This window comes from Colias philodice, chromosome 14, assembly GCF_061535455.1.
Source record: "Colias philodice isolate Cphi_HAF_F1 chromosome 14, ilColPhil1 Martin Lab GWU primary, whole genome shotgun sequence".
NCBI classification, from domain to species: Eukaryota; Metazoa; Arthropoda; class Insecta; order Lepidoptera; family Pieridae; genus Colias; species Colias philodice.
The window spans coordinates 1,324,308-1,346,859 of record NC_143099.1 but is presented as its reverse complement, the minus strand read 5'-3'; the positions used below and the strand labels follow the sequence as shown (position 1 = coordinate 1,346,859).

Genomic DNA, 22,552 nt, shown 5'->3' with positions numbered 1-22,552 from the left:
ATAACATGCATTTCACTTCATTATCATGTATGCAAAAATACATTTTTTCATCACTTTGAACTCCTATCAGTGAGGTTGAGTATTGAACTATATAACTTGTGATTAAGAAAATTAATAATTAATTTTAATTGCAGTTATGATAGATAAAATGGAATCACATGTATGTGAGAATGTCATGTATTAGAATGCATGATGAAGACATGTTTTAAAGTCCCCATACCATGATTTCGTAAGCAGTATTATATCTAGTGTGGAAAAAGGACAGCGCTATATAGGTCTCCATCTCTTTCCCACGCTGAAAATAATACTGCTATCAGACATCATGGTAACACTTCTTTTAATTTGATACGATTACGATTTGGCGACAAATTGTAACGATCAAAATATAAAAGTAAATTTATTAGGACTTGTAAAATATATTTATTTATAACTAGCTCCTCGATGAATGGGCTATCTAACAGCGAAAGAATTTTTCAAATAGGACCAGTAGTTCCTGAGATAAGCGCGTTCAAACAAACGAACAAACTCTTCAGCTTTATAATATTAGTACAGATATAAAATCAGTGTATATAATCTCAATGTATACAGCTACATAGTTGACCCAATCGTGTCGCACGCATGATACGGAATTATAAAGGTTAATTATTATGATATAATTTGAGTTATTTAAGATATTCTAATAAGATTATTTGTACAAAAAAATGCTTAAGCTAATAATTTGATTTAAAAAAAATTCTTGGATTATAACTTACATTACCTACATAATTATTATATACATATTTAATATTTATCCCAGTCAACGTTTTAGAGATATGTAAAAACTTAAATGCTGAATACTCAAACGAAACTCAATTTTAATCTTTATCTTTGAAGATGAAAGCAGAATAATTTAAGCACGTTTTAAAATTGCGTTTACTTTGAGAATTCAGTTTAATATTTTATTGTATTGAAATATAAAAGCATGGTTCGACCAAATATACAATCTATAAAAAATAAATACCATAATTGCGAGAACTAAATGGCACTTGTTTTAGATATTATTTATATAAACTAAATAATTTATTATTGATATCAATAATAATCTCCTGAACTGGAAATATTTATATATTGGTGTTACCTTATTTATTATGATTATAGGCCCTTTTAATGATACACCTCCTTTCAGTACAAAGAGTGACATATAAATAATAATTGACGCAAAATAAACAACTAGACACAATCACGCTCAAAATATGTCTGAAATAAAACTCTGCCTTCGCGAATTAGGCAGAGTTTTCTTATACGTGTAAAATTCGATTCTGAACATTACTGCCATGGAATAAGGTGTTAATTTGAGCGAATTTTCATACAACATTATTCGGACACTTTTTGACGACGGCTAGGATTATTAGTAGTTGTTTATATGTATAAGTATGTTCAATAGACAAATTGTAGCCCTAAAAATATAAATTGTCTACACTTCGTACCATAACCAATACGAAAAGAGACATAAATAACAGAACACATAAACATATTTACTATCTATCACGCATTGGCCGGTAAAGCCAAGCGCGAAGTAATAACCCTGCCCTTATCCGCGACGGCTTCAAAAACCCGACCCATTATACTACGCTGTATTTCTTCTGTTGGTTTCTTTTTACCTGAAATTTTGTTGTAGGGTTACATACATACTTTTTATTGAAGGAAAAAAGCTCTAAGATTAAAATGAATAAAAGATAGGTCGTCGTCGTCGTCGTCGTTGGCCTATTAAATCTATGGTAGATTATATATGCAGTTACATTAAAAGATAGGTACATATCTGATAATATAGTGTAAGTATTAATCTGTTAGAAGCTCATTCAAAAGAACCTAAATATGAAGGCTGCATTAATAAAAAATACACAAAAATATGGTATCGACTAATGGCTAAAAAGAAAATCATCGAAGATCAGGATTTAAAATAGAAATACAATATGTAAAATACGACTGCACAATTTAAAACATCTAAAACCAACTCACTAATTATAAAATTTGTAAAATAATACTACACGATACACGTTTTAAGATAAAACCAACTCACCAACAATAAAATCGTGTATCAGCATTTGCAAATGCGAATCCCCCGGTTCAGTCCTATCGACCAGTCTCAGCGCCGCGTTCCCGCAGTACTGCACGCTGGCCACTAACTGCGCGGAGCTGTCTTTGGCGCCGACCAGCAAGCAACGCGCTTGGACCTTGTGCTCTGGTCGTATTCGGTACCAAGCTGCCCCTAGGATGGTTATTTTGGCTCATAATACGGAAAAACAAGGGTAATAGCCATTAGGGATCATATTTAGTGCCCTATAGTCCAGTCGTATCGACTAGTCTGAGCGCCACGTTATATATTTATTGCTGATAAAATCTAGCAGGAAACAAAGGCAATTTTTAATAGGGTACACGGACAAGACAACTGAATTAGGGCTTTTTACTGAAAATCACGTTTAAAATGTCCCATAGTTCAGATCATAGATTTTATTCTAAAAACCTTACCTCTGACATAGTTTAACGCGCCGGTCCAATCTCTTGCTCGAGAGTTTGCCCATTTATTGTTTTCTGACACGCCCTCAGCAAGCCATCTCTCAGGGAAGTATGGCCACTGTACAAAAAGAAGCAACTAAACTTACTAAAGAATAAATCTGTATAAACTAAAGCATAACTACAGAGATAATTAAAAAACTTAAAATATAGAGGAGTTAAAATGAGAAACGGAAAGAAAATTTCTCTTAATTCTCCTGCAGTTCCTAAATTATTAATAAATAATAATAAAGTGTTCTATAAAACAAAGAAGTATTCTACAGCATATTTTTGTCACACAAACCTGTATAAAATGCAGAGATCGTTGGCAAAACTTGGCCGGTGGGTGTTGCCAGTAGAGATTCGGATGTGGTGCTCCAACCACAATGAACTTGCTTATCAGGGACCCTTGGCAGTGTACTAGATACCTAAATGATTATTTTATTAGACTAGCTAGAACTACTTAATAGATGCTGTAATATATTAGAAATGAATAAGTTCTAATTACAAATATCATACACATATAAAAAAAATAGATTGATCCTTATTATTATTTGCTGATGTCCATGACTTTGTTGTTATTGCGGACACCCTATTATTAATTAAAACAATTATGGCACATCGAGGAACTCAGATAATTCTTGTAATGGAGGCGAAGTTCATAATAATAATTAATTAATAAATTATGTGAAAACAGGCATACTGACCTACTTTTTTTAATAATTATTGATTTATTATCTTATCTTAAATAACTAAAAACTATGCATACCATTAAACACTTTCATTTGCCAAATAGACGATTTAATTATTTTTTTATAAACAAAACTGAACTAAAATGTACGTAAATTAAAAAGTAGTTATCTTGAAAACACCCTCCTCCTACGTGATAATAGTTTGTAAATGTGTACTTACTGAGTATTAGATATAATACGGATTTTAAATAAGCTGATTCATTATCAGAGGTATTACTCTATCTCTCTTATCAAAACAACAAATAACTGTAAATAATTTGAATGGTATGCCTTTAGTTTTAATTTTGAAATTTGTATTATCTTGCTATTATATCAACAAAACGGATTGTTAGAAAGAATATAAAAGAAAGCGTGTTTCAGCATTTCTAACATGCGATCGACTGGACCCATTTTCAGGAAAGTGTCAGCATTAAACTTATTAATGTTAATTTTTCTTCAGAATTATTGAGAATAAAAAAGAAAAAAATTCAGGGAAAATCCTGCCGACCGAGGCGGCTCGGTTTTAATATTTCAAAAATGTAGGCATATCATTTCAAGATAAGTATCAATACATCGTCTCAAATAAATGATTACTACGAAGCAATGCGAGCTGGTTTTGTGTAATTAATCATACAATGACATGTAGATTAAATAGAATTCATTGTTAGTCATTTAATTATTTGAGGAATTTTTATAATTGCTTATCTTTCAAGGATATTTTCTTATGAAATAGACGGTTGCACGTGGCTACTTAGTTTAGTGGAGCATACGTTAGTTACGTAGCTATGTATTTTTTGGTCTATAGTCATATTACCTATAATGTTTACCTATTTACTGATATTATAGAGCGTTGTTGTGTTTGTTTGTTTGAATGAGCTAATCTAGGAACTACTCGATCGAACTTAAAATATGTATTTGATTTGGACAATACATCGAAAAGGGTTATCAAAGGCGCATGGGTGAACTGAAATACAATGAGATAGTTGGGCAAGGCGAAGCATGTTGGTTCGAATCCCGAATTCGAATATGATTTTAAATGAATGAAAGGGTTATAAGTTTAATTAAAGGGATAAATTAAATACAAATTAACTAATCATCGCATCCAGTAAACAAATATTAAATTAAAGATATCATCTGATAATCTCCATATTCCAAGGTATTCTGATTACGACAGACTAGGCCTAAAGGTTATTGAACGATTGACAGATAATAATTTTAGTAATAAACACATTTATATTGATATAAAATACATTAAACTTTAATATTGCATCATGGTACCATTTGTCCTATTGATACTAAAGTTCGGGTTAAAAAATTAGGTATATTCAATACGATTTTAATTTCCTATTATCATACATATCCGTATTAAAATTATGTGAGAATTTAAATATCCGTCTGTTACGCTTCCACGGATAATTGCTAAACTTATTTTGATGAAACTTAAAAGTTTCAAGTCTACTATGTTCACGATGTATTTTACGCTCGCAAAGGTACAGTCGCTAAAGCAACATAATTTTTTTTAATTTAATTAATTAACGATATATCCAGCTTACCAAAAATACTAAGCAAACCTTGACTTTGAAAACTAAATAAGGTAATAAAAATACATATTATATCGTAAATCCGTACATTGTAACACTCAAACACTATTACAATAATGTATGAAGAGAACTCAATGTAAATGCATTAAGTACAAGGTGCAGTGGTCATGGTCACCCTATTGCTTTCTTGTGTAAAATTAAGTAAAAAAATAAATCAATGACATTATGAATAACAGTTAGGAAAGAATAGCTATTTACATGTAAAGAGCAGTTACTTACAACAACTAAAAGCTTTTTCATGTTTCTCCTGTTCAATTCTATCAGCCATCATACTTACAAAGCACATTTTTACAAACATTTATATTTTAAAGGAAGGAAGTGACAAATATTATATCTACTTATTAAAGACACAGCTTGAAGTGATATAAAACTTACCAAGTTAGCAAGCCTCCAATTCCAAAGCCAATAACAATAGCGGGACAGCCTTCTGACACCCCTAAAGCTTTCAACAGCCCCGCTAATTCTTCCACAGCCCTTGGCGGAGACAGGTCTCGTCGATCCCCACTCTCACTGCCTCCAGACCCTCGGAGGTCCAATGTGATCACATGGTAACCATTGTCAGCTAGCCTCCGAACTATAGAGGACCAGGATGGAACCCAGAGGTTACCAGTGTCAGGGGCGTCTCCGAGAATTAATATCACTTGGCCTGTACGAGGCCCTGTTTCTACATAGTGGTATTTGACCCCCTGAAATGTTGTTATTATTTTGTTGTAACAGTGATTTGATGGTGACAAATATTTTAAACTAAATTGCTCACGCTGGTAAGTTATATTTAAATAGAAACTTATTTTGTTATAAGAAAGCAAATCAGTAAACATTTATATATGGAAGGGATGAAATCCTGGCAATATTTCTAATGATTGTTATGAATTTCGGATTTAAACTGTTGAAATTATTTCCATTATTATATATAATCAATATATCCATTATCCTTACTGTTTATATTATTTTTTGCTTTATATTTACATAAAAAATGAAGTCTCTCAAGTCTAAATACTTAGGAAAATCTGTTAGTTAGTTCATTTTATATTTCGTAAAATACCCACATTGTACATACCATAATTTTTATATAGCAATGAGTTCCAATTGAAGAGTCTACGGTCAATTCCACTGGTGGCTTGTTATTGGATAATTTTCTACGATGTCCTTTCCATAACCTTCGTGCAGCTAGCTGGAGTAATTGCCACAAACCAATATAAACACACTGGAAAAATAATTCCACCGCCGCCCAACCTGACACCAATTCAAGTACACCGCTTCTTTTAACACCCATGTTTATTAAATATCACAGCAATAATATTAACATCACATGTGTAACACGACCGTGCTCAACGCATACTGTAAGTTATCTTAAAACATTTTCTTATCTTCTTTAACAAAGTTTGAACCGAGATTTAACTTTGAATTCGAGCGGCTACCCGCGGATGTGCTCGTCAATGTCATATGTCATTTGTCAAGATTGTTGGCATTGGCATATTATAGCCGTCATCCGTGGCCGTCATTCAAGAAATTTCAAAATATTTCACTTGTGATTTCACTGGTACTTAATATTATTTTTATTCTGTACCTCTTCTAAATAGGAACCACTTACAAGAATTAATTAAATTTATTGATAATATGGGTACGATATGATTCGTGGATATGTAGAATTACGTTACACAAATAATTTCGTTCATATAGGTAATAATTCTTGGTAATTCTGATACCTATTTTTTAAATTAGGTAGTTACACGGTAGTTATTGTACCTATATAATCTCTATTCTATACTGTTAGTCTTACAACATAAGGTCACAATATCATAATGTTGGTGTAACACCGACGAACACCGAAAATATCACTTAAATTCGTAGGTATAACTCTTAGGGTGCACTCACACACATCAGTCACCGTCACGGCACGTCACCGGACAGGATTAAAAAAAAATATGTATCAATAGTTCTAGTATGACTCTGTTCCCACACGACAGTCGCCGGCACGAAATCTATCAGTGACGTCCCCGGTCAGGCACGTCAAATAATCTTTCCATACATGTATCATACTTTTATCCCCACTCACCCGGTGCCGTCACGTCTCAGTTCAGTCAGCGTCGTGCTACCGTCAATTGCTACATGTTCTCTAGCGTGACACACGTCTAATCACTCACTAACCTGATGTATGTGTTCAATGATTCAGTCAAACCGGCGACGTGACTGACGGACAACATGACGGTGACTGGTGTTTGTGGATACGTACACAAACCGTCACCGATCAGTCATCGGTGACTTGACGGTGACTGATGTGTGTGAGTGCACCCTTAGAGCGTTTTCACATTATCCGATCCGATATCGGATATCGGAAGCCGATAGCCGATATCCGATATCGGAGGGAAGTAAAATGTATGAAATATGTGCCTGTCTTTCACATTGTCCGGTCCGATATCGGATATCGGAGCCGACACCGATATTCCCAGTGGCTATCGGACGATAATGTTCAGTGTTGCCAACTCAATTTTCGAAAAGGCAGTATACCAACAGCAAAAAAGCACTAGTTTGTGTATTTTCAGTCTTATAGGGCGCTCAATCTTTAAAAAAATTCTTTGCTTTTAACCTAAAACCCTTTCTATTAAAAGAAACCTTTTTTTATTAAGAAAACACACATTTAAGTATTTATAGGCATTTAAAATACGATTTATACGGCAGGTATTTTTATTTGCCGTATTAAAATATACGACAATTGGCTGAACTGAAGTAAACAAAAATATATTGCATTCTTAAATTCAAATATGTATCTATCTTCGAAAACATTAGTGTCTATCATCTTTATTTTATCTCATTCTGCCTCGCTCCTCCTTCTACTCGGATGTTGGTTGTGCTGTATATAATATAATATTGTATATTTGTATTGTTGTCATTGAGTGCTTTGTTTTTAACCGATCACACCGATTTTATTTTTATTTTGAATTTACAACAAAGAATACAAAGTATGAAAACTCTTAATTCTAAAATAATTGTTTATGACAATAAAATAATTTATGTATCTTTACTTACAGGAAATTACAACAATCTTAATACAAATATATTTGAACGAGAGACAATATTATTTTAGGATATTACAGTGTAATAAGAAAAAGAAAAGAAAATGTGAACAAAGATTGTATCACTTGATAAATTTATCATAGGTACTACATGAACTTTTATAAATGTATGTAGTGAAAAAATGACTAAAATATGACTAGTACGTCTTGCTAAAAATACATTTAATAGATTTTGAAAGGTATTTACTAATATGTATTACCATAGACAAATATAAATTATATTCGTCCATGGTATTACTAAAACTATTAACTAATACTAGGTTATAGTAGGTATTGATATAAATTTATTTAATTTATATTGTGTTAACATAAGTATATTATGTTATACAAATGACCGATATCAAAACTATTTAGTAAATAGCACATCTAAATAAACATTTTACTTTTCTTTTTTGAAGTTGTTTTTCTTTATCGTAGTTATTTTTAATGTACATGTACAACTATGATTTACATTTGATTTTTTTTAATTAAGTACACCTTTTTTTTATCAACTGGCAAATTAGTTTAGTTTTCTCTAAAAATTTCTGGCAACACTCATGTTGATATCGGAACGATTTTATCGGACAATGTGAAAGGGCAAATTGTATCCGATATCGGATATCGGCTATCGGCGTCCGATATCCGATATCGGATCGGATAATGTGAAAACGCTCTTATAGTAAGTAGGTACATCTTTCTTGTATCGCTTGTAAGATTTTTATTGGAAATTACATTCCTATCGCGGGCCGTGGCTATCTGTGTAATCTAGAAGTAAACATGTTAAACAGACATTAAGTATATAGTACTTTATATACTTAGTATATTATAATACTTTCTATTTTTATTTAATTTTGCAGCTTAGTACAAGTGCATAATATTGATTGTGACAATAATTTATCAAATAAAAGAAAATATTCATAATTTCATATACATTTTTTGGCCACTAAAATGTTTACACTGACTTACTGCCTTTTACGAGGATAATGTGAGCATATTTTGTTTGAATGTCGTCATTCGGTTTTAAAAACAAATTAAGGCTGTGAGACAGCGCACTTAAGATGAGTAACCCGTAATGACAATCGTAGACAGCAAGTCACGGTGGCTAACGATGCCATGAGAGTCACAGTTTAAAGCACCAGGGTCAGACTTGCGACCATTGCCTTCGATAAAAAATAAAACGAAAGTTAAAGTTGTTAGGGCTCGTGTAATTTTTGCTGATTTTTATAGATGCATGATAAGTATGTTTTAAATGGTTTTAATTGTTTAAATGAGAAAAAAGAATTCATCGCAAAGTAAAAAGCAATGCTTACAATGGGATATTTAAGCGGCTATAGACTATAGATAATATTTTAAACGAATTCCTCAAAAGAGATTTTGAATAATTTATTATTTAGACATAATAAACGAGTATTTCGATCAAATTATTAAAAAAAATGTTGTGTGGTTTTATGAAACCACGGTAAAAGTGAAACTTAGGCACAAAATTATCGTATTTGTACGATAATTATCGTACGGTTCGACCGTCACGCGACATGCGCTACACAGACCAAAAAGTTTGAGACGATGTAATAAAAGTTTCACTTTAATAAACGTGTTTACATGACGTGTATCACTGATTTTACCAACTATATAGGAAATTTATAGGGCCTTTAATTATTTAAATCCGCACCATTATCAATGCAAAGAATGTGACGCCTACAGCAATGTGAATGCAATAAAATCATTTCGCCAGTGAAAAATTGCCTTCAGGATGACAAGGGGCTTTATTCATAGTGTATAATCTGTTCGATTCCTTTCTTTGTATGATCGATTATGTCGCTAATGAATATCTTGAAATGTTGTTTGAAAATATTCTTAGTACTGGCGCTTTTGATATTTTTTATGGCAGGAGGAGGAGGAGGATATGTTTTGTTCTCATTGCAATCACTTTTAGATACGGGAGTGACGACTTCCCGAAGGGGAGTAAAGTTTTGAGTTGTGTATTTCTTTCTTGATTCAGATTTGGACGTTTCATAAGAAATGTATTATATCCGAAGTTATTGAAATGTCACAGGCTATGTTTGAATTATGTTTTGTTTTATGGAATTATTTCTCACATTTGACTTAAGTACCTATATGAGATATTACAAATATTTTATCTATAGTCCCGTCTAAACTAGATTTTTAATTTAAAGCCTGTGGACATTTACTCCTAAGTATAATTTAATAACTATTCCATATTTGCCAGGTCATTGAGATAATATTACTACGTATGGAGGAGACACCACGAACAAAATCTGTGCGCCATTTTTTTGCTCTAACTAAGTTTTAAAAATTATTATCTAGTTAGGTACTTACCGATAAAAGTTATTCCTTTGCACTTTTCCGTATTATTTGTATTATTTGTGCAATATCGTAACACACACGAAGGCATATTTGATGCGTTTCACTTTAAAACATATAAAAAATGAGCGTGCAGTTACGACTTACGCCATATGGCGTATGTTGAGCGGAACATAAGTGATGTAGGCGGTGTTGTCTCCATATGTATATATCAATGTGCCAGAGTAGGTACGTTATTTAATTGTTCAAGCAAAATATACACTACAGATGAAAATATTAAATAATACCTATTGTCTTTTCGTATCTTTCAGACGCGAATCTTGCTGACATACCTACGTGCTTATCACTTTATAGCTGGATTTATCGTTGATATTTCAAGCATCGAAAGTACGTGTCGATGCATTTGCGATATGTATGAAATGCATAAACAGTCTAAACCATATGCTTTATATTATCTACAATGATGATAAACAAATTGTTATCTTTTTTAAAACGAACATTTTTAAATAAATTTGAACAAAAATACTTAATTTCACAGGTTTTCCTGTTTTAAGGTTGATGTTCCGACCGTCCCTCCATACATTTTTGATTACCTCTAAACACTTAACACAGACACTATTTCTTTAAAACTAATCATTTTATCACTTCTCTATAATGAAATGTGTGCGCGTTCGACCTTTTTAATCAATAATTTACAATATTTACTTAGAAAAACAACAGTAAAATACCGGAAAAATTTGACACTTCTACAGTAGTGTGCGTGACTTTTGCCAAGCGAAACACGACATAAAGCACGACATCTAGCGCATAGACTATATACTTATTACAGATCTAGCGCGTCAATGTCTAAACGAAAGGCGATGTTTAGACATTGACGCGCTAGATGTCGTGCATTCGCGTTCGTTATCTTATGCATAATGAGCATAATTCTAATAAATCAAAGTTCTGTGTAAAAATTGAGTAATTTCATTTCCAATCGTTCAAAGAAAATAACAATAAAATAAAATAAAACTAATGACCTTAGAAACTATGTTTTTTTTATTTATTACTCATTATTGTTCGTCCGTCGTAGGTCTGTAAACTGTATTGTACACTGAAGGTAAATGGTACTGTAGGTACTTTAGTTCGGCGTCGTCGCTCGTCGGCTTGATATAAAATTACATTCTTGATTTCATTGACACGCGCTATGATTTGCGCGCGGAATTTCTTGTGTTGTGAATTTATTTTTGTATGCTATGCATTTTAATTGATTCAAATTGCAATGTTTCTCTAGTATGCATTTGAGACTATATTGTAAATTGTAATAATTGATCGTGGGTATAGTAATTAATTATTCTAATAACGCAATTAGTAATATATGTATTTTCGGTGGGATTCAAAACAAAAAATTGGCCCGTGATTTTTATGAAATTTCACCACATTGCAAATCACATCAATCATAGTTCATACACATGTATGACGAAAGTGATTAGTATTGTGGCTAACATTGACTCATCAGTTCATCACTGAAACCAGTGATAAATCAGTACCTATATCATATTGTGTTTGAATATTTTTAAACAATGATATAAGTATACAATTATTATAAATCGGTAAACTATCAAAGTAATCACAAACTTGCAAACATTGGTAAAATGTCCAGTAGTTTATGAGCCTATTCATTACAATCAAACAAACAAACAAAGTTTTCCTCTTTATAATATTAGTGTAGACAAACACTATGAATACGATCACGAATGCAAATTCGGGGATTTTCTAATTATTGCTAAATAATAATTGAATTCGTTTTGAAATACTCTATAATTTTTAGTGTATAAATAGACATTTATAATGTGGTGCTCATTTTTTTTGTACTGCTAACGCTATTGTAGGTACCTATTTTCGTTGTTTTATTTCAAGTGAACACGGCCATACAATTTTGTCACGAGCCGCCTATGATTGTAGGTACTTTTGTTAGGCTCCTTCGTCGTCCGCGTCGGCTCGAAAGTTCTTGATTTCATTGTCACGCGCTATGATTTGCGCGCGGATTTTCTTGTGTTGTGAATTTATTTTTGTATTATTATTATTTTTTATTTATTTTTTTATTTTATTGATTCAAATAAAATATTTCACTAGTATGCATTTGAGACTATATCATACTATATTGTATTATGTATAATTTATCGTAGGTATAGTTATTCTTATAACGCAGTTATATTTTCGGTGGGACAATTTGACCCGTGATTTTTCTGAAATATCACCACGTTGCAAATCACATCAATCATACACACGTATGACGAAAGTATAGTGGCTATAATTGACTCATCAGTTCATCACTGAAACCAGTGATAAATCAGTAAATATATCATATTTTATTGTGATTGAATATTTTTTAAACAACGATATATACAATATTATTATAAATCGGTAAACTACCAAAGTACTTCCGAATTTTCAGACAGACAAACAAGTAGTTTGAACACGCAGTTTTCTTATACTAGTAGCAAAAATCAAAACCATAATATTATGTTTCCCTACTATATTTTACTAAAAGTCGAGTGCGTCGAAATCGTAAATAATAATATGTTTTTCACCTTCCTGGTTATTTTCCCATAGTAAATAGTGTTTTAGGTTTGTTGTTGTAGGTAGGAATAATAATAATTATTCTTACATGTTGGTTATGAAATGTATATTGAAATAATTTACTTTTACAAATCATTAGTGATATAAGTTTTGAGTGAAAATGCTTGGATCAGCATAATATTATATGGTACTTCAAATACATGTTTTGATAAAAAAAACAATAGTGTAATAAAATAAAACTGCGTTTTATTGTAATCAATGTTGACAATTTTAAATTCCAAAATTATTGATCAATAAAATAGTTTACACCAACAAATATAACTTTTATTTTTATAACAATCGTTCATAATATAAACCGTAGCAGGTGGCGTTTTGAAGTTCTGTCTACTCATACAGAAAAATGGAAAACTTGTTTTTTTTGTAAACAATTTATTACTCATGTTGTTTGGCAACTCGAAGCGTGGTCGTCCGTCGTAGGTACTTTTGTTCGGCGTCGCGTCGTCGTCCGCGTCGCGTCGCGTCGGCTTGATATAAAACATTCTTGATTTCATTGACACGCGCTATGATTTGCGCGCGGAATTTCTTGTGTTGTGAATTTATTTTTGTATGCTATGCATTTTAATTGAATCAAATTGCAATATTTCTCTAGTATGCATTTGAGACTATATTGTAATAATTGATCGTGGGTAGGTATAGTAATTAATTATTCTAATAACGCAATTATATTTTCGGTGGGATTCAAAACAAAAAATTGGCCCGTGATTTTTATGAAATTTCACCACATTGCAAATTATATATTATACAATTACAATTACAATTATTATAAATCGGTAAACTATCAAAGTAATTACAAACTTGCAAAATATGCTTTTCCGAATTTTCAGACAGACACACAATTTTATTAGTTTGTTTTAGCAAAGTAGGTACCTATACCTATACGCTTACGTCGCGCGTCGCGTCGTCGAAAACGGTGCGCCCAGAAACAAACATACCTAATTCAGTTACAATCCTTTTTTTGTTCCGTAATTTATTGTATTTATTCTAATACGATTTTTTTTATTCGTCGGCCAGTTCTACTAGGTATAAAAAGATAAAATTGAAATATAATTATTGTAGCGACAGCCATATTATGTTACTATGTTTTCGTAAATATGTTTTTCACCTTCCTGGTTATTTTCACATAATCTTATCTTCTTATATATAAAAATGAATCGCAAAATGTGTTGGTAAGCGCATAACTCGAGAACGGCTGAACCGATTTCGATCATTCTTTTTTTATTATATTCCTTGAAGTACGAGGATGGTTTTTATGTAGAGAAAACGTAAATATTATGTACCACGGGCGAAGCCGGGGCGGACCGCTAGTATATATATATAAATGAATCGCAAAATGTGTTGGTAAGCGCATAACTCGAGAACGGCTGAACCGATTTCGATAATTCTTTTTTTATTATATTCCTTGAAGTACGAGGATGGTTCTTATGTAGAGAAAACGTAAACATGTACCACGGGCGAAGCCGGGGCGGACCGCTAGTCTTATATATAAAAATGAATCGCAAAATGTGTTGGTAAGCGCATAACTCGAGAACGGCTGAACCGATTTCGATAATTCTTTTTTTATTATATCCCTTGAAGTACGAGGATGGTTCTTATAGCTAGAGAGCTAGTTAGTTTAGTTTTAGTGCAGTGGCAGTGTAAATGTTGTTGTTGAGGTTATGTAAATTTAACACTTTAGTTAACTACCAAGATATAAAGAAATGAGGATAGGACACAATAACTATTGGTTGAGGTATTTATAAACTCATAATATACTTTTAAAAAAATCACGTTTTAATAAATTTCTAGAATTAAATTAGAACAGCTGATTCAAAATAGCCTAAAAAATCTTAATAATAATAATTACGCTTCACAGCAAGAAGAAATGTACCATATGTACCCGCACAAAGTCGATATTGTGTTGCCTACCGTTCGACTCAATGGCTAGGGTTGTAACTACCTTTAATAATTATTACCAAACTAATAAACCGAGTGATGCGAAATAACCATAATTCTTTTAGAGTTTGATAAAATGATCAGGCAGGTATTTTCTTTAATCCTCTGAATTCTCGGTTACTAAATTGTATCGTTGAAATTATTCTTAATCGCGTAAATTTAATAAATAATCATATGGAAAACACTTTTCATTTGTTTTTTTACTTTCACGCCCAACTACTATACAATAATTACGTTGTTTCAGTATTTTGACGAGAAAACGCAGGAAACATCCGTTGTATCATTTTAGATAGATTGTATATTTTGTATCTGTAGAATTGAAATCAAAGCTATGTATATGTTGTCTCCATTCTTTTCTTATCGGATTGTTGATCCCAATGCGAATGCGTCACTTAAATTTTATAAAAGACAATTAAGAACATCAAAAATAAAGTGATACGTAAATATTTCACAGTGCAATATATTATGTAATTAATAATAATTATATATTTATGAAAAAATAATTACATCAGATTTAATAATAGCAATTGTTTTGAATGTACATAATATGAATAAATGATTACATCATAATAGTAATAATCACAATTGTTTTATTTCCCATTTGTTGCAACCCTAGCATATTTTCATGTAGCAGCAGAAGTACCTACACTGGCGGCGCGGCGGCATCGTGCGACATCAAAGGCATTGCCTTACTAGGTAAGTTTATAATGACTCATTTCTTTTATTATATAATTTACGTTTTACTTTTACAGAATCCGATTCAATGGATTATGAAGACGAGTCACACAACGCCATACGATAGTGATGATGAATGAACATTTCAATAAATGCATGCGTGTTTTTTTATGTTGTTTTGTAATTGTTAATTGTTTCTTAAATAAAGAAATAAACTAAATATTTAAATGATGATTTGTTATTTGCAACACAACTTTATATTTGAGATTCTTTACAAATGTATATTTAGTTTTGTATCATCAAATTTATAAATTTTATTCCATAGTTTTCAAAATTAAATGTAAATGACCATAAAAACATTAATAAAGTAAATCATTGATGTAAGGTCAGGGAACGTAATACATATATACATCTGACCATGTAGAAGCTAAGTCTTGTTGACTGCTGAAGTCTGTAAAGTTTTGTTGTCTGCTGAAGTCTGTACGCAATGAAAATGTCTGCCGTTTCGAAAATAAGTTTTTAAGACCCTAATAAATAAAATATATGAATGGCAGATCTGGTCAAATACTTTCAAAATTGTATTTTTTTCAGCACTTTCATAAGTGTCTGCCAGAATGTTATCCGCGTGATAATGGTCTGCCATTGTTATTTTCCGATAGTAATAATAATCTATTTTCAAATATCAAAATGGCAGACGTGGTCAAATGGTTTCAAAGTTCGCCAAAAATTTCCACCTGTCTTACCTAAGCGCGCGCCCCGTCCACCACTCTGGGCTTAGTGACTCCTCATCTCATGTATAGTAGGTATAGGGGAATCAACACACAAAAATCCAGGTCTGGTCAAATACATACAGGTAGCTTTGCGCTAGCTCTCTAGCTATTACTTCTTATGGAGAGAAAACGTAAACATGTACCACGGGCGAAGCCGGGGCGGACCGCTAGTAAATAATAAAATAATAAATAGTGTATTAGATTTGTTATTGTATCTTGTATACCTACGAATAATTATTCTTACGTCTTGTTGGGAAATGTTCAAATACCTACCTATTGAAATAATTTACTGTTACAAATCATTAGTGTTATTAGTTTTGAGTGAATAGGCATGGATCAGAAATTCAGAATATAATATGCTACTAACTACTCAAATACATACATGTTTACACAACAAACACCACTGACCTCTATAACTATAAGTTATAGAGGTCAGTGACCGTCAGTGACAAACACTATGGATACCTACGCTCGCGAATGCAAATTCGGTGATTTACTAATTATTGATACCTAGTCATTGAATTCGTTTTGAAATAGCCTGTACTTTGTAATTTTTAGTGTTATAGACATTTATAAAATGTGGTGCTCATTTTTAGGGTTCCGTAGCCAAAATGGCAAAAACGGAACCCTTATAGTTTCGTCATGTCCGTCTGTCCGTCTGTCCGTCTGTCCGTCTGTCACAGCCGATTTACTCGGAAACTATAAGTACTACAGTGATGAAATTTGATGGGAATATGTGTTGTATGAACCGCTACAAAAATATGACACTAAATAGTAAAAAAAAGAATTGGGGGTGGGGCCCCCCATACATGTAACTGAGGGATGAAATTTTTTTTTTCGATGTACATACCCGTGTGGGGTATCAATGGAAAGGTCTTTTAAAATGATATAAAGTTTTCTAAAAAACATTTTTCTTAAAGTGAACGGTTTTTGAGATATCAGCTCTCAAAGTCGTAAAAAGTATGTCCCCCCCCCTCTATTTTTATAACTACGGGGTATAAAATTCTAAAAAAAATAGAGGTGATGCATGCTAATTAACTCTTTCAACGATTTTTGGTTTGATCAAAGTATCTCTTATAGTTTTTGAGATAGGTTGATTTAACTGTAATTTATTATATTTGCTGCTACGGAACCCTTTGTGCGCGAGCCCGACTCGCACTTGGCCGGTTTTATTTTGTAATAAATCATCCCGAACGCTATTGTATTTTCGTTGTTTTATTTCAAGTGAACACCTATACAATTTTGTCACGAGCCGCCTCTGGCCTCTGGGTGAAATAAACAAGTCAAATGATTTTTGTTCTAATTGTATTTTGGTAGTAGTTTGTTTAGAATTTACATTACCATTGTTTAATTTTTATTTTGTATTTGCAGTAAAATAAAAAGATGAAAAACTTCATTAGGTATATTGTACGACACCTCACTCTGAATCGCGCTAGCGAAATTTTTTCGTTACAGAGCAGATATACAACTTTCGGACAATCTTCATTGAGGCCGGCCGGCAAATCGAGTATGTCGAGAAACTTCACTTATTCGATGGAGGTATTCTACCTTCCTTCCTCCACAGTTGTGGGACCCCGACGTGCATTGAACACGCAGCTTTCTGATACTAGTAGCTAAAATCAAAACCACAGATATGTCTGTGATCAAAACCATAATAATATTTTTACCTATTATTTTACTAAAAGTCGAGTGCATCGAAATCATAAATATGTTTTTCACCTTCCTGGTTTTTTTTCCATAGTAAATAGTGTTTTTGATTTGTTGTTGTATGAATAATTATTCTTACTTGTTGGTTATGAAATGTATTTTGAAATAATTTACTTTTACAAATCATTAGTGATATTAGTTTTGAGTGAAAATGCTTGGATCAGCATAATATCATATTTGCTACTTCAAATACATGTTTTGATAAAAAAAAAACAATAGTGTAATGTAGGTAATAAAATAAAACTGCGTTTTATTGTAGGTAATCAATTTTGACATTATTTATTTCCCAAAATTACAATAAAATAGTTTACGCCAACAAATATAACTTTTATTTTTATAACAATCCTACTTCCTACTAATGCGAAAGTTCATACATGTTTCAAAAGAAAAACTTTTACTTTTACATACGTAGTATATTATTATTAGTCTGTGCTTTTACTATTATTTCAATTTATCCGGTTTAATTAAGACTTAATATTGATACATATGATCATTATAAATACAAATAGGAATTAACAATATAACGAATACGTGGCACAACTAAAATTTTACCGATACCACCCGTGGTCATTCTCCTTTGTGGGTCATTTGTAACAGGATGGCGGTTCTACAGCGAAAAAAGAAAAATGATGGTCAGAACGCTGATACCGGATACCTTAAGATACTGTAATATAAAATATTACTAGATTAGATAAAATATTATAGGTAGTATCTTCACCGTGTGTGACGCGCTTTACATTCACGCCATCTAGAGTTAAATCTTTATCATTTTTGTATACGTCTGTGTGTGTAAACGACCCTGTATGCAATGACAGATGTTAAAACGCATAATTTTACCGAATTGGGTGGATTTTAAGGCAATGATATAACATATTTCAATAAAATATAATATTCAGTAACCGCCATGACTATTCCTAGGTTTGATGACTATTCCAATTACGCAAAAACTCAAATAAACTAGAAATGTAGAATTCAGCGCCATCTAGCGGGATATTGGCTGGGAACAGATCGTTGCAATCACCTTAACGCACTCGAAAAAGAAATATAGAAAATAGGTGCCTAATATATTCTTTAATATAGTTTCAAATCTTATACAAATTGGTACCTAAATCATAAAATTAACTTCTTTGTCGTAAATTTTTGTAATAATTACGTGATCATTAACAAAAATGTTGGAAACATTTCATCAGGTGCAGGATAAAAAATGTTTTATTTTAAAAAATCCCAAAAATCTTTCTAGTTTCTACCTATAGCTACTGGTGCTAATTACACGTCCAAACAAGCGCGGATCCAGGGGGGGGGTCACGGGGTCATGACCCCCCCCTGGGCTAGGTCCACGACCTAAGTGGACCACTAATTTAATATTAACTTTTTTAAATTAACAAATTAATACTGTTCAATATGATTTTTTTATTGAATTTTGAGACATAAAAGTAATATAGAACAATGAAATCAATTACAAACGGTAACGGAAGAGAATATAACAAAAATTATAGAAAAAGTTTATTAGGGTCGACCTGTGGTCGTAATTTAAGGACAAATAACAGGTTTTTCGATTTAAAACAAAACTATAACTGCGGAATAAAGTGTAATGGTAAAGTTGTATGTAATTAATTTTTTTTCTACAACTTTTGCTGTTACACTTTTCACACAAAACCTCAAATATCGAAATATCCCAGTTCGTGGATAAGACATAAAATAGCAAATTTTTTTTTCAAATGTACACTATAAAATTTTGCGCGTCGGACTCGCGCACCGAGGACTTCGAGCAAACATATGTTTTCATTATGTTGTATCTTACAATTTTGTTTAAAGGATTTTTTTCTTTATCTGTGTTTGTAAGTGCTTAAGTTGTTGCTTTTAACCAAATTTCAAAACTGTGTTCACGGGAAGTACCTTGTAGGTTTTGATTGATGATTCCCTTGCAAGTATAGTTGCGAATTACAGAATATGCGGCTCTAATTGCTTTTTCTTCAGATTGCATTGACATAAAATTTGAATTAAATAACAGATTTAAGTTATTATAGACCTGAGTTCTGATGTGAATATCAAATAAATACATGTAGACGTTCATGAGTAAAGGGATTGTAAGTTTAAAATTATTTAAAAATATATTTTTATTTAATTTAATTAAATAATTAGGGTTTTCGCAGTTATTACTACATCTGTGCTATAACACGATACTTTTTACTCAATTTAAAGACTGTGTTTACGGGACAGGGTGCTCCCTGCAGGTATTGATTCCCTTGCTAATGTCGAAATCCTACGGTCTAGGTCCCTTGATGCTGTGAAAAATTCAAACGTTTTAGCCAACGCAATCAAAAGATGCAGCTGTAATTGCTGAAATTTTTCGACACTCCCTAAGAAATCAAAACCTACAGGGTAGTTCCCGAGTACACAGAGTCATGAAATTTAGTACAATCAAACGTCTTATAACGCAGACTAGCTTACCGCCCGCGGCTTCGCCCGCTTTCTCTAAAACCTTTTAAATTATATACTATTCCTCTTGAATCACTCTATCTTTAAAAAAACTGCATCGAAATTCGTTGCGTAGTTTTAAAAGATTTAATCATACATAGGGACATAGGCACAGAGACAACGACTTTGTTTACTAATTGCGAAAAGCATGAATTTTTCCTTAGATTATAATATAAAAAAATATTAAAAAAAAATTTTAACTTACAACCTTGTTACTCATGAACGCTGACATCTATTAACTTGATATTCATACCAAAAAATCAAGTCTAAAATACTTTTACGCTATAATAAAATCAAACTTCTATGTCAACGAATCAGAAGATACAGCCGTAAATGACGAAAAATTTCGCAAATTTCGACATTCGCAAGGGAATCAAAACTCAAAACCTACAGGGTACTTTCCGTAAACTCAGAATCTTGAAATTCGGTAGGTACAAAGCAACATCTTATAGTACAGATACAGGAATAATTGCAAAAAAAATATATTTTTCAAGTTTGTCTGCCTGTGAAGACCCTTTTTCTCAGGAACGCGTGGAGGTATCAATCTGAAATTCATACCGAATACTCAAATCTACGGTTCCTTATAGCTGTGAAAAAATCAAACTTATAAGCCAACGCAATCAAAAGATACAGCCATTTATGCCGTAAATTATTGCAAATTTCGACATTATCGCAAGGGAATCAAAATCTATAGGTATTGTACTACTTCCTGTGAACACAGAGTTCTGAAATTTGGTTAAAAGCAATGTCAGCACAGATGTTGCCAGGAATCAAAACCTACAGGGTACTTCCCGTGAACACAGAATCTTGATATTTAATCTTTATTTAATAGAAACTTACGTCTTATAGCACAGATAAAGGAAAAATCGCAAAAAGCATAAATTTAATATTAAAACATATAAAAATGTTTGTACTGAACTCTTGGTTCGCCAATCCGACTCGCACTTGACCATTTTTTTTAAATCTACGTATCAATTAAATTACCAAAATATAGCTTTTGAAAATTGACCACGTCTATGTGACCCCCCCCTGGCACTACAGCTGGATCCGCCCTTGCGTCCAAAGTAGAGTGGCATTTACAAAACGTTCCTCAATAAATCCTCATTTTTCCAAATCGGTTAATGCTTCACCAAATCTCTAGCGACATGGCAACCCAGCGGGGGCTTGTCACATTGCTATTAACATACAAGTATCCTAAGTACATAGCTAGGATTATTGTGATGTAAATGCCTCGACGGGGGCGACACGGAGACGACAAGAGGCACGCCCCGTCATGTCGTGACGTGATTTATAATTAGGGACCCTTCTATGTATTGGATGTCATTGGGATGTAATTATTTTTTTAGTAATGGCCTGGGGATTTTTGTCACAGTTTTTGTATGTATTTCGTTTTGTGTGGATTTTTTGTTGTTGATTTAATTTTATATTGCAACACAATAGAAAAAAAAAAACACTGTAAATAGTAGTAATGGACTAAACCCAGTAACCTATGGAGGCTATGGAACATTGGAACTTAGAAGTACATAATATCTACCAGAAATAAAATGTGTGGAAAGGTATAGAAATTCAACACAGACAGACGAACGTTAATAAGGAAAATATATTAATATTAAAGCATTATTAATTATATTAAAGCATAGATATAAAAACACCTAAATACAGTAAAACCACAGTAAAACCCATTTAAAGTAAAAAAAATAAACCATAAATCCCGCCAAAACACGCCCGTACCTTGCCCGTACCATAACCAACTCAATACAGATAAGACCCACATATTTCAAAAAGGTTACCACAACTGTCGTGTCACACAAAATAATATTTGAAAGCGCGTATTAATAGCACAAAAGCTTTTTCAAGCCGTAATGGAGATATTTATCAAATTATTCGTTATAATGCGCCAGGTATGCGGTGTCGAGTTGCTATTTTTGTCTTGTAATATGAACCTCGGTGAGCATTGCGCGCAGATTGTAGATATTTGTTTGTTATATCGATCTTATTTTCCGTCACGCAGCCTTTTTGGGTCGTTTTAAATGTCGGCTTTCAAAAATACATATCATAAGAATCTAGACATAAAAACAAATGTAGTTAGTTACATACAGACTACAGTACCTACTCAGTATTTAAACTTT

The 22,552-nt window shown here is 32.3% G+C and overlaps 1 protein-coding gene across 1 annotated transcript; it reads right to left on the bottom strand.

The window, feature by feature from the left end:
- Positions 1-953: 953 nt before the first annotated feature.
- On the bottom strand, positions 954-6,274 carry LOC149482644 (epoxide hydrolase 4-like). The gene is made up of 6 exons (XM_089703460.1): positions 5,922-6,274; positions 5,240-5,550; positions 2,837-2,960; positions 2,509-2,614; positions 2,060-2,248; positions 954-1,640 (listed from the first exon to the last, which is right to left on the bottom strand). Exons 1-6 carry the CDS (start codon positions 6,135-6,137, stop codon positions 1,525-1,527), a joined length of 1,062 nt encoding a protein of 353 aa, XP_089559586.1. The 5' UTR covers positions 6,138-6,274; the 3' UTR covers positions 954-1,524.
- Between the last annotated feature and the right edge of the window lie 16,278 nt (positions 6,275-22,552).